At 22.1% G+C, this 12,812-nt stretch overlaps 5 protein-coding genes across 5 annotated transcripts; 2 read left to right on the top strand and 3 right to left on the bottom strand. All coding sequences in view use genetic code 6, as the record gives it.

Annotated features, from left to right (window-relative positions):
- Positions 1-3: 3 nt before the first annotated feature.
- Positions 4-1,849, bottom strand: TTHERM_00624430 (type II methionine aminopeptidase; the record flags this gene model as incomplete). The annotated part of the gene is made up of 4 exons (XM_001022569.3): positions 4-618; positions 722-1,051; positions 1,111-1,282; positions 1,488-1,849. 4 exons carry the CDS (start codon positions 1,847-1,849, stop codon positions 4-6), a joined length of 1,479 nt encoding a protein of 492 aa, XP_001022569.1.
- Positions 1,850-4,159: 2,310 nt separating this feature from the next.
- Positions 4,160-5,479, top strand: TTHERM_00624410 (hypothetical protein; the record flags this gene model as incomplete). The annotated part of the gene is made up of 1 exon (XM_001022567.1): positions 4,160-5,479. One exon carries the CDS (start codon positions 4,160-4,162, stop codon positions 5,477-5,479), a length of 1,320 nt encoding a protein of 439 aa, XP_001022567.1.
- Positions 5,480-6,026: 547 nt separating this feature from the next.
- On the bottom strand, positions 6,027-7,871 carry TTHERM_00624400 (type II methionine aminopeptidase; the record flags this gene model as incomplete). The annotated part of the gene is made up of 4 exons (XM_001022566.2): positions 6,027-6,641; positions 6,695-7,024; positions 7,077-7,248; positions 7,510-7,871. 4 exons carry the CDS (start codon positions 7,869-7,871, stop codon positions 6,027-6,029), a joined length of 1,479 nt encoding a protein of 492 aa, XP_001022566.2.
- Positions 7,872-8,785: 914 nt separating this feature from the next.
- TTHERM_00624390 (hypothetical protein) lies at positions 8,786-10,924 on the bottom strand (the record flags this gene model as incomplete). Its single annotated transcript, XM_001022565.2, has 1 exon — positions 8,786-10,924. Exon 1 carries the CDS (start codon positions 10,814-10,816, stop codon positions 8,786-8,788), a length of 2,031 nt encoding a protein of 676 aa, XP_001022565.1. The 5' UTR covers positions 10,817-10,924.
- A 467-nt stretch (positions 10,925-11,391) lies between these two features.
- On the top strand, positions 11,392-12,364 carry TTHERM_00624380 (hypothetical protein; the record flags this gene model as incomplete). The annotated part of the gene is made up of 3 exons (XM_001022564.4): positions 11,392-11,661; positions 11,718-11,804; positions 11,858-12,364. Exons 1-3 carry the CDS (start codon positions 11,479-11,481, stop codon positions 12,362-12,364), a joined length of 777 nt encoding a protein of 258 aa, XP_001022564.4. The 5' UTR covers positions 11,392-11,478.
- Positions 12,365-12,812: the final 448 nt, after the last annotated feature.

The following is a 12,812-nucleotide window of genomic DNA, read 5'->3' as shown; positions in this document are numbered from 1 at the left end:
ATTTCAATAATCATCACCACGAGAAATAACTTCTTTATGAGAAGGCTTAAGAACGATTGTATGTTCGTATTGAGCTACATATGAACCTCTAACATCAACAAGAGGAGGATAAGGAACAACTATACCAGCATCGCATAATTATTTTAATGATAAAATATGACCAGTCTAACCACCTCTATCTAACCATCTTCTACAGAAGGCAAGAGTTCCAAAGTTGTTATCAATAAACTTTAACAAGTTTTTGGCCTTAGGTTGTCTAAGAGGAACCATTTCTTTATTGAAATCTTTCATATAGTGAGAACATTCACCATCTTCGAAAATTGAGGCTTTACCATTTATGACACCGAAAGTTTCGATAGCATATTATTCTCCTTCCTCCATCTTAACATTTGGGCCAGTACGGATGCATGGAACACTTTTACCAGCATGGATTTGATAAGCTTCGATAGAATGACCATTAAGATTTCTGATAGCCTTTACAGGATATGTTTTTCCTTCAATTTCAACTTCGTAGCTTTCCATGACTTCTTAGATTGCAGCACCAACGTCAGGAATTCTCACATCAATACCAGCTTCCTTAATACCAGTGTTGGTAGCTTCTTTTACAGCTTCTAAAAGCTATTATTAAAATAAATTCAATTATATAAATTTTACTTAATAAACTAACTTAAATTTAAAACGAAATCTTAAAAAAAATTGTTTTGTTTGTGTGTTTGTTTACCTTATCATATTTAGGGTTAAAAGCAACAGTAAAAGCACAATCAATAATTCTACCCTCAACTTGAGTACCAAAATCAATTTTACAAACATCATCATATTCAATAGTTGTAAAGTCTCCGTTATTTGGAGTGTAGTGAGCAGCAACGTGATTAAGAGAGCAGCCAGTAGGGAATGCAATACCGGCGTCTAAACCTTTTTCTCTAACTAAAAATCTATTCATTTCTTCAATTGATTCACAGATGTCAATTAATTTTTTTCCTGGTCTGATTAATTGTTGGCAATATTTACGAACTTGTCTATGGCATTCTGCAGCTTTTCTTAAGCATTCAATCTTTTTATTAAAAAATATGAATTATTTTAGTGCCTTAATTTACGCCAAAATATAAATACCTAATGATCCATAAGTTTATCCTTCTCCTTCAATTCAGCAGAACTTGTTCTAAAAGCTTAGTCTTTTTGATAATATTAAATTTCACCAACAGGATATTCGTGGTTTGGGAATTATTCATCAACTCTCACAGTAGGTGGTTAAGTTTGTTTAGTTTCTCCTTCCTTCCAATCTCTATAAATTATTAATAAATAAATACATTTTAATGAGAAAAAAAATAATTCATGAGAAAATTGCTGCATAGAGCTCATAAAAATTTCATCAGTCAAAATTTATTTTAACTAACAAATAATAATTGCCTGTTTATTTCTAAATTTATAAAGGGCCCATTTTGATTGATGAAAGAACCACGAAAATAATTAATTGATTAATTTTTTACCCAAGTAATCTCAAAACAGAGTTATCTTAAAATCTAGATTTATTAAGTTCCATGCCTTCCTTATAAGCAGGGCCTAATTTTCCATAAGGAGCATCATTTTTTTCTTCTTCTTCAGAAATAGGTTTATTTTTCTTTTCTTATCTTTGCTTATTTTCTTCTTCTTGCTTTGATTTTATTAAAGATTCTAAAAATGCTAAATCATCATTGACTTAATTCTTGTTGTTTGCGTTATTGTTATTCTTCTTCTTCTTTTTTGTTTAAGTTTCATCGTTGTTAACTTTTTATTCTTCTTTTTTTTCGGGCTTTTCCTTCTAAGGTTGCTCCTATTTTTACTGTTTTTTTTTATTATCTTCTTTGTTCATTTCGAGGTATACTTTTCTTTTTTTTTTTTTTTGTCAAGTTAATTTAAAGTTTCTTTTTTTAGATTTATTATTTTCTCTCTTTCTTTTTTTTGCTTTTTATTATTTGTCTTTTTGGTCGTCTATTTTATGAACTCGAATATTAATTAATTAACCAATTATAAAAAGATAGATTTAAATATATTTAATCAATGAAGACTATTATTAATAGTTATAATGAAATCTAAAAAATTATATGTATTTATTTGAGTTAAAAGCTATTATCATAGATAATAAATAATTTACATAATATTTATTATTTATTCGCGTAGTAATTGAGATGCTAAAAATGATAAAATTAAAAACATTTTATTTAAAAATTTTTATATCTAGTAGAAATAAAGATAGCAGCCAAAAAATTCAATTAGATCTTAAATATTTGAGTAAAAATTGTTTGTAATTAGGCTTTAGACATATTAAAGTAATACATTTGATTAACAATATTGATAAATTTTGATTTGTCTCTCACTTTTTCATTTTTCTTTATAATATCATTATTATTATTCACAAGAAATTTCTCATTTAGTAATTAACTTTTAATTTCAAACTTGAATTTATAAAAAATTATGTAATCAAACATTTTTTGTTTTTCTTTTTTTCTTTATTTTTTCTTTTGTCCCTTAAATTTAATTAAAAATCTAATGAAATCTTTTAGGCTACATTTTTTTTTCTCACATAAATATTTTTGTCTATTGATTTTATCATGGTTTTTTATTTTTTTTAAAATCAAACTGAGTGTATGGCTTTATATTTTATCAGAAACGTAATTATTACTAATATAGCTTAAAAAATAATTTTGTAATCAGTTTAGAATTGTGTCAAAGTCAACTAATAAACAATAAACTTTTTAAAATAATTTGTAAGAAATTTAAAATACTTGATAAAAGATCAAAGATATTCCTAGAATTATTTTAGATGTTATAAAATTTCTTTCATGATTAATTAATTATAAACAAATTATATATCATATTTTTAATAATTCTAAATTTTTTATATTTTATATTATATAATCAAAATATACTAATTCTATTTATGTAGTTCTAATCATTTGTAAAAAAATTAAAAATTTACTAAAAATAGCAAAACCCTTTTCATATATAGATATTCACAAAATATATTAATATTAATTTAAATTATTAATAAATTAAATGTATTTCTATAATTTAGTCTACCACAAAATCTAAATTAAAATCTTAAAAAGAATTATTTGAAACTTCATTTTTTAAATAAAAACATCTAAAAAATAAAATCTTTTTTGCATTTGAAAAAAATAAAAATCAACTAATAAATTAATAATTTAAATTATTAAACTGCCGAATTTTTATCTTTAAAATTAAATAAATTAAAGCTAAAATAATTTTTTAAATTAAAGTTATTAAATAAATGTATCTTATTAAGTCTTTCTAGAAAATTAGTTATCAGGAAATGAAAATGGATTAAAATTTAAAATTTTATTTGATATGAACTTAATTTATATAATTAAACAAATAATAGAATGCCAAATAAAATTTTTAAATACTTTATTCTTTTTAATTAAAAATTTAAATAATTTTTTTCTCAAAATAAAAATAATTTACCAATCTCAAAAGTGAAATAAAAAACGAATAAAAAAATTTAAAATATTATGAAAATGTGAAAATAAATTTAATATTTTTGACTAATTTTATTGACAAAATAACAAATTTTTTTGAAATATTTTAGTTTAATAAAATGTAAATTAGTCTTATTTAAAATATAGCTTATTTATCATTTTAATTATGATTTAATAAATTTATAATTTCTATTTTGAATAAACATTAAAAAGTATTTTGTTTACAATTTGTTCAAACAAATAAATTAAAACCGTTTCAATCAAAAATATTTTTTAATAATTTATTAGAATTTTACATGTAAAAAATTCATAAATATTGCTTATTTTAATTAGTATAGATTGATGTGTGATTAATAAAATTTATTAAAATTGAATACTGCCAAAAGAATAATATTGACTCAAATTAATCTAAAAATCAACCAATCATTTACTATCATCCATTTAGATCTTTGATATTATTAGGATATAAATATTTATCAAGAAGTAATATTTTATTAAATAACAAGGTTTAGATTGTTTGCATAAAAGATAAACACTGTTACTCAACGGAAGTTTCAAAACTAGCATTAATCTCATCTAACTTACTTTAAGCAATTTTCACACTTAAGATAAACAACTAATATTTTATCTTATTTAGATAAGAATCATTTTTGTATCATATTAATAGAACATTTATTTCAAAAATGTCTGTAAAACCTCCTAAAGTATAAATGAATGTTTCTAAATAAGAGCTGTATTATATTTCTAGAAATCTATTTAGAAGAAATAAATCACTCTTAGATGATAATAGCGATAAAGATTATGTTTTTACTTCCCCTAAGAACAAAAGAAAATCTGCTATTCTTCCAAATCGCCCTTTTACTTCTTAATCATGTAGTCCCATAAAACCTAAGTATATGAGAGATATGGAGTAGAAAAATTAAGAAAATTTTGAAAAATTTTTCAACACTTCAGCCAATAAAATTAATTAGTAGTGTGAAGACGAATTTGCTAAATCTAGAGAGAGGTTTCTTTATTCAAGAGAGAGAAGTACTACAGCCAATACATCATTTAACCTTTCTTAATATATCTAATCCTCTCCGTTTAGGCGTTAGCAAAGCGGATTATAAGAATCTTTCTCTCCTAAAGGAAATATTTTAAACAAATCTATTCTAAAACTGTCTAATGATTAAATTGTTATACCAGATGATTATCATAACTTATAAAGCAACCTTAAATAAAGCAATAGCGTGATTAATTCAACTAATTTTAATAATAGTTATAACCCATAATACTATAAGAGGTTTTCTACAGGAAGAAATTCATTTGTCGATGATAAAAATAATTAAAATGCATAAACTGTAGACTAATAATTACAAGAAGAACAACAAAAAATGATGATGCAATAAGTCTTTGCTTAAATTGAACAATAAAATGCAGATGAATAATGGAAAAATGTTAAGTATCGTGCACCTCGCTATACTTTCTATAAAAATTCCCCTAGAAAAACAATTATAGGACCATAAAGTAACTCATTGTTAGATAATGAAAAAAGGTTTAACAACTTCTATTTAGAAAAACCAGATATTAATCATACTATTGATATGAAAAGCTTATCTGGAAGAGATTATAAAGTTTTTAAGTAATTTAAACTTCATGATTTAGTTTACCCTGCAAGTAATAAATAGTATGAAAAAGTTATTTATGATAACAAAACATTAAAATGCTAGTTTGATCTCCAAAAATAGGACTCAAATGATGGAGTTATTGGCAGAGAATTTTATCAAAAGCAGCATAAAGATGATATTCCTGCTACAGACTTAAATTGTGATATGGTTATCAAAGCTCACAATGATTTATTGCCATTTAAAAAAAATAGAATTCCATAATTTGACAAAATATCTGCAAGAGAAAGATAATCTTCATCTCCATATAGAATTCTTACATAAATTGAAAACCCATATCTTCATGAAAAGAGATAATTTTCACAAAAAAGAATTAAAATATAAAAATGCAAAGATTGATACAATTTTTTAAATATATATAATATTTTAATAAAATAAAAAACATAATCTGTTGATATAAGTTTATTTATTTATTATTTCATTTATTGTATTTTTAGACTATTCATTCAACATTATACTAAATTCAATTCTTAAACCTGTAAATATTTATTTAAAATGCATGGAAGCAAATATTTACAAAAAAATTTAAATTTTCTAATTTAAAATTTTATTTACTAAAAATGTTTTTAAAAATTTTTATTTTAAATAAAAATAACCCTCTTTTCTTAAATAAAAATTTATTAAAAAAAACAAGTACTTAATTTTAAAATAATAAATAAAGTAAATTTTACTAATTTCCATAAATTTTCAATTTATTTTTATCTCATTAAGAAACTTAAACAAGCTCAAAATTTAAAATTAAAATAATTCGAAAATAAAATAGAGAATGAGAAAAAATTATTTATTAAGTTCAACATAATATTTATTTTTTAATTTATAAATTTTTAATACAACAAATAACTTTTAAATATAGGGTATAAAATTCTAATAAAATTTATATTGGTACTCAAAAATCATCTCCACGAGAGATAACCTCTTTATGAGAAGGTTTAAGTATTAATGTATGCTCGTATTAAGCTACATATGAACCTCTGATATCAACAAGTGGAGGAATTGCATTTATAATTCCAGCATTACATAATTATTTCAGAGATATAATATGCCCATTCTAGCCTCCTCTATCTAACCATCTTCTACAAAAAGCTAGTGTATCAAAGTTTTGATCTATAAATTTCAGTAAAGCTTTAGCTTTAGGTTATCTTATAGGCACAGAAGTTTTTTCAAAATCCTTCATATAATGAGAGCACTCACCATCTTCATATACAATTCCTTTACCATTTATGACTCCAAAAGTCTCTATTGCATATTACTCACCTTCTTCCATCTTAACGTTAGGTCCAGATTTAATACAAGGGATACTCTTATTACCATGTATCCTATAGTATTCTATTGAGTGACCACATAGATTTCTAATAGGCTTAACAGGATAAATTTTTCCATCTATTTCAACTTCATAGCTTTCCATGACTTCTTAAATTGCAGCACCGATATCTGGAATCCTTACATCTATGCCAGCTTCCTTAATTCCAACATTTGTGCTTTCTTTAACAGCTTCCAAAAGCTATAAAATAAAAAGTTTTAAATAATTAAGAAATAAATTAAATGATAATTTACTTTATCATATTTTGGATTAAAGGCAACAGTAAAAGCGCTATCAATTATTCTACCTTCAACTTATACTCCTATATCAATTTTACAAACATCATCATATTCTATTGTTGTAATATCACCATTATTTGGAGAATAGTGAGCAGCAATATTATTTAGAGAGCAACCTGTTGGAAAAGCAATTCCTGCATCTAAACCATTCTCTCTGACAAGGAATCTACTCATTTCTTCTATTGATTCACATATATCAATTAATTTTTTACCAGGTCTTATTAGCTGTTGACAGTATTTACGAACTTACCTGTGACATTCTGCAGCTTTTCTTAAGCATTTAATCTTTGTTTTAGTTAAGAATTATTTACTTTATATTTTTGATAAATTAATTTACCTAGCTATCCATCAGTTTATCCTTTTCTTTTAATTCAGCTGAACTCGTTCTAAAAGCTTAATCTTTTTGGTAATTTTGAATTTCACCAATAGGATATTCATTTTCTGGGAATTGTTCATCAATCCTTATAGTAGGAGGTTATGTTTATTAAGTTTAACCTTCTTGCCAATTTCTATAAATAAAAATTATAGAAATGTATAAGTAGAACAAATAAATAAAATAGAATTCCATAATAAAATTTACATCAAAAAAGTTTAAAATTATTATTAATAGATTTAGATTAATTATTTTTAACTATTTTATCTTTCTTTATGATTTATTATTTATTAATAAAAATTACTTCAACAAAATAAATTTCTTCTAAATCCTTTATGAGATTTCCAAGGTTTTATTAAATAAAATTTGAGTAGATTAATTTAAAATAAAATATTACCCTAGTAATCTTATTGCAGAATTGTCTTGGAATCTATTTTTCACAAGTTTTATTCCTTCACTATAAGCTGGCCCTAGTATATTCTAGTTCTCATCAGATTTCTTTTCTAACACTATCACAGTATTGCTTTTTTTTTCCAGTTCTTTGTTATTTTTTATAAGAGATTCTAAGAAAGCCAAATCTTCATTAATTTAGTTTGAGTTTGATTTGATTGATTCATTTTTTTATTTTTTATTAATTTTAGCTTTTTACAATTATTTTTTTTCAAAATTGTTTTATTTTTCTGTTTATTATTATTTATTAGATTCAGATTGTTATTTTAATTCTGATTAACTATTATTATTATTTTTAGGTTTGAACATTTTTTTGTTGTTTCTGATTTTTCTTTTTAATTTTTAATTTATTAATAATTATTGTACATTTTTAACTCTTGTTTTTATAGCACTCACTCATTCAATATTTTAGAAGAATTATATTTCTAAAATAATAAAAACAATTAGAAATAAACAATAATTATTTATTTTTTAATTGTCTCATAAAATTCTTTTATTTCTAAAACGATAAGAGATATATGTAAATAAGAAATTTATTAAACATTATTATATTAACTAAGCACAAAAATTATTTTCTTTTTAAAACTTCACTTAAAAAAATAAAGGTTATTGAAAAAATTGAAAAAATCTTATAGTTAAAATATACCAATAAATTTTGATTAATTACACAAATTTTATATTTCTTTTTATAACAAGAGTTTATTAATAAAAGATAAATAGCTAATTTTATTATTAATCTTTAATACCAAACATGAATTTCTAAAATATTAAGTAAACCTTCAATTATTATTATTCTATATTTCTAATTTTATTCTTTAGGAAACTAAATTTCATTCATATATCCAATTAAATCTTATGGGATACATTTTTATAACTTTAAAAGATAGTTTTCATCTTTAAATGTATACAAAAAGTTTGAAGTCTATCCCGTAATAAATGCAATCAATTATATTTTAACAGAAGTGAAAATATAGATTATATTTTATAATCATTATAATTTTTTATAAGCTTTAGAAAATGTATTTTTGTCTAAAAGCAGAATATAAATAAATATCATAAGTGATAGATAATAATTTATATTGACTTTAAATTAAGAATTCGAAAGTTTATTTTATAAATTAGAATTTATAACTAAAATATTTCATGAAAATAAAAGTAAATAAATAAATAAAAAAATATACCAATTAAATAGAAAGAGATACGTATAAATTTAATTTTAGTGCTCAATTAACTTATTTTATATTTTAACTAAAATTATTGTTATTAGTAAAATAAGTATTTTATACTTACACACCACTCTAATCTTTTAAAGAAAAAATTATATCATTTTCTTCTTAACAATCAATTAGATTTTCACTCTAATTGATAATTACTAATGAGCAGCTTTCAGTAACGCTTTTTTATTTGATGTTTTACTTTTGATTGTCAACAACATGCTAAATTTAGTTAGAATTTCTTTTAAAATAATTAAAATTTTAAATGTTTTCTACACAATTATTATTTAAATTAGATTGGAATTAACTGAAAAGAGACTAATTTTTTTCTTGTGTTTTGCTATTCTCATCTATCATGCTATTTTATATTAAAGTATCATCAAATTATGGATCTAAAACTTAAATTGCTTCTATTTTATAGTTTATTAAATTTTAATTTTTTGGTGTTTTTTTCAATAGTTAAAGTTAGCTCACTTGTTTTGACTGTTACAGCTACTATGAAGTATTAGAAAATGCACTCTAATCTAATTACTTTTTTTATTAATCACGATAAACATAATCTTCTTACTATACCTTGTAATCATTTTAGAAAAATTATAGAGGCTTTTCTAGATTACTTTGACCTATCTTAAAACTTAATATTTTATTAGGGTTTATTTTCATTTACTGAATTAAAGTGCCATCTTAGAGTTTCTACTGAATTAGTTATCCATTGCTTTGATTTTATTTTTTTTATTATTATTTAGTCACACATGTTTCATCTCTAGATTAGGAGGTAAAAAATTTTTTTAAATCATTTGTTTCTTCTTCTTTTGAATGAAATGTAGATTTCTTTTTGACTAGAAATGTATTTTATAGCTATAATTAATGTTAAGTATGAGGTGAAATTTAACTTGGCTCTGTTGTAATTTATTTAACACGCTTTGTAGGAGTTATTTTGTTACCTTGAGTGATCATAATTGAATTTGATTTTGTTTTTTATAACTAGGTTGTAGGAGAGAGACTTAAAAAATTATCAATTTTCTTTTAGTTTTAGTTCTTTATTCTAAAGCTAATCCTTTAGCTATTACCTTGATTTGAAGAATTATACCCAGAATTTATCATTGAAGATTGCTAAGTAATTTAACTTTGTAAAATACTATTGTAATTCTTAGGTTGTCGGAGAGAAAATTTATATTCGCCTGGTTGATTTTTTTGGATTATATTTGACTAGAATAATTTTTTAATAGCAGCAGCAGTAGCGGAATTAACTTGCTTAGTTTATAAAACGTTCACGCAGGAATTCAACCCAAAGGTAATTCGATTCTAAATTTGAGCAAAAAATTCATCTAATTTCTAATTCAAATCTCCTAATTTACCAGCAATTTTTTCTTAATTTATTTGTAAGTGTAACTGGCCCTAATGGAGATTTATAAGACTTTCATTTAATTATTGATAGTTACTTGCTTTGTTTATTTCCAAAATAATTTATGCAACTTTATTATCGCTTTGATTAGAAAATACAGTATCTGTATTTAAGGTGTTTTCTAAATATTCTATGAGTTAGTTGTTAATGGTTTATCTAGTTTTTTCTAGAGATTTAGCAAACTCTTAGATTGCATTATCAAAAAGTTCATCAATATACTCAATATAGATTAATTGTAAATTTTATTTTATTTTTTCAGACTCTTCTTTAACAATGTCTCTCCTCAATTAGTTGTTTATTCCTTAAAAGCATTGTTGGATTAAACTTTCTTCTTATTACTGAGATGCTTTTGTTTCATTCTGAGGGGTATTTGATTTAGTTATGAATGTACTTTAAAAATCTTCTTTCTATTATTGCTAAGTAGAATTAGCTGAAATTTAATATTAGTCTAAAATGAAATTATTGTTTGAAAGTGCTTCTAAATTTTGCATAAAATCAGTGAATTTAACAAAGCTATGCTCCTTTCTAAATTATTGGCAGCATTTAAAGCAAAACAGCTTTTATCTACAGTTGTTATCAAGGCAAATGAACATAATTGGTGAGCTGTTATGCACCAAACATTCTATATTAGACATTATTCTACTAATAAAAATAAGTTGTTTTAAATATTAATTTATGTATTTATTTTCTTTCACAAAATTTTTAATTCGTAAAAACCTACAAAAAATTTGTTAATAATTCAAATTAACTAATTTACTATAATTATAAAACTTAAGACATCCTTTTTTCGAAAACTCTTTTTTCAGGAGAATTTTAGTTTTATTATTGTTTAATGTAATTGTTAATCATATTTCAATAAAAATGATTGGCGAAGATAATATGAGAAATTAGCTTTTATATTTATAATAAAAGGATATTCTTTATCATTATTCTAGTATAAATGTTTATAATTTTAAAAGTAAGTAATAATAATAATAATAAACAAACAAAATTAATCTATATATTTATCATAAAAATGTAAATAGAATATGAATTAAATAGATTAAATTTTTATTTATTCATTTTAAGCATATTTTTAATTTTGAAATTATAAATAGTTTTAAAAACTAGTGATATTTTCAATAATTAACTAACTAACTACCAATCTATTTATTTATTTTATTATTAATCAATCTATTTTTTTATCAATATTTCTGTTTAATATTTTTAAAATAATCAAAAATTAAAAATTTAATTGATATTCGAATAATTTACACAAATTAATCTTAAAATTAACAACATTTCGAAGATAAAAGCAATGAAATCAACAGGGAGAATTTCTGACATAATACCAGGAAACAGGAGGACAGAAACATCTCATAATTAATCTATATAAGGAGATTAATTCTTAGGAGATACTTAGTAGACCATTTAATCAATAAATTAATAGACTATAAACAATAATAATATAAAAAACAACTTATAAATGTAGATGGAAACTGTGAGTAAAGTTATTTAGAAATAATTGAGATCAAAACGATTTTAAAAAATAATTAGGATAGTAGATTTAAAATGAGTGATAGTTATTAGCATTTATTTAAGGATATTAATAGCTATTTAGAAGAAATAAAAAAATCAGCAGAGGTATTTCAAAATTTAATATTATTTTTGTTTTTATCATATAATTTTACTTATAGAATAATGATGATATTTTAAAAGACATGCAATAGCAAAGTGAAAAATTAGGAACATGCATAACTTACCTAAGATAATTTATGTTTATGCATAATATCCACTTTGATAATTCGAAATTTCTTAATGAATAAAATTAACAATCTGAATATGAATCGAATACAAATTTAAGGAACACTAATAAATCAAATACAATTAAATCTTAACAAAAAATAAGATAATAAAATACTGCCTTCTTTTCAAAATCCAAAGCTTCATAAGTAATAAATAATCCATCTACTTAAGAGCTTGTATCTTAAAAAAGAGATAAGTCTCCGATAACAAATACCAATTAATAAAATTATGTAGTAAACTAAACTAATGATTTGTATCAGCATTAAAATTCATAGTAATCATAAGCTAATCCTCCTTCCAAATTATCAAATATGCTAAGCAGTATATTGTAAGATAGGAAATCAAAACCAAATGCTAATAACAGCAAATCAGGAATAATATCAACTAAAAAAGTATGATAAAAGTTACAAATAATTAAATTAATAATGAATTTAGTTATAAAAAGTATTTTGAAATATTTAATTAATGATTTTTATTTATTTCAATAATTAACAATAAATTAATTATATATTCATTAAAAAATAATAAGATTAATTATATTTTCATTAAGTAATATTAATTAAAAAGTATGAATGTATTTATCAATTATAAAATATATATTTAGTAATATCAGATATTAGATTAAAGTAATAAATTAATTGTATTTATATTTTGTTTTATATATATTGATAAATTTAGTACATTTTATTTTAAGATATGAATTATTTAATAATTAAAATATTTGCTAATATCTATTTATTTTATTATTTAGTTAGTTAGTTAGTTAATTAGTTAGTTAGTTAATAAGTTTCTAGTGATTGATCATTAGAAGTAGGATAGTTTTAGGTAGTATTTATTTGAAAATTA

This window comes from Tetrahymena thermophila (genome assembly GCF_000189635.1).
Source record: "Tetrahymena thermophila SB210 genomic scaffold scf_8254479, whole genome shotgun sequence".
Taxonomy (NCBI): Eukaryota; Ciliophora; class Oligohymenophorea; order Hymenostomatida; family Tetrahymenidae; genus Tetrahymena; species Tetrahymena thermophila.
Note: the sequence above shows the minus strand (reverse complement) of the source record. Positions and strands in the feature narration are given on the sequence as shown.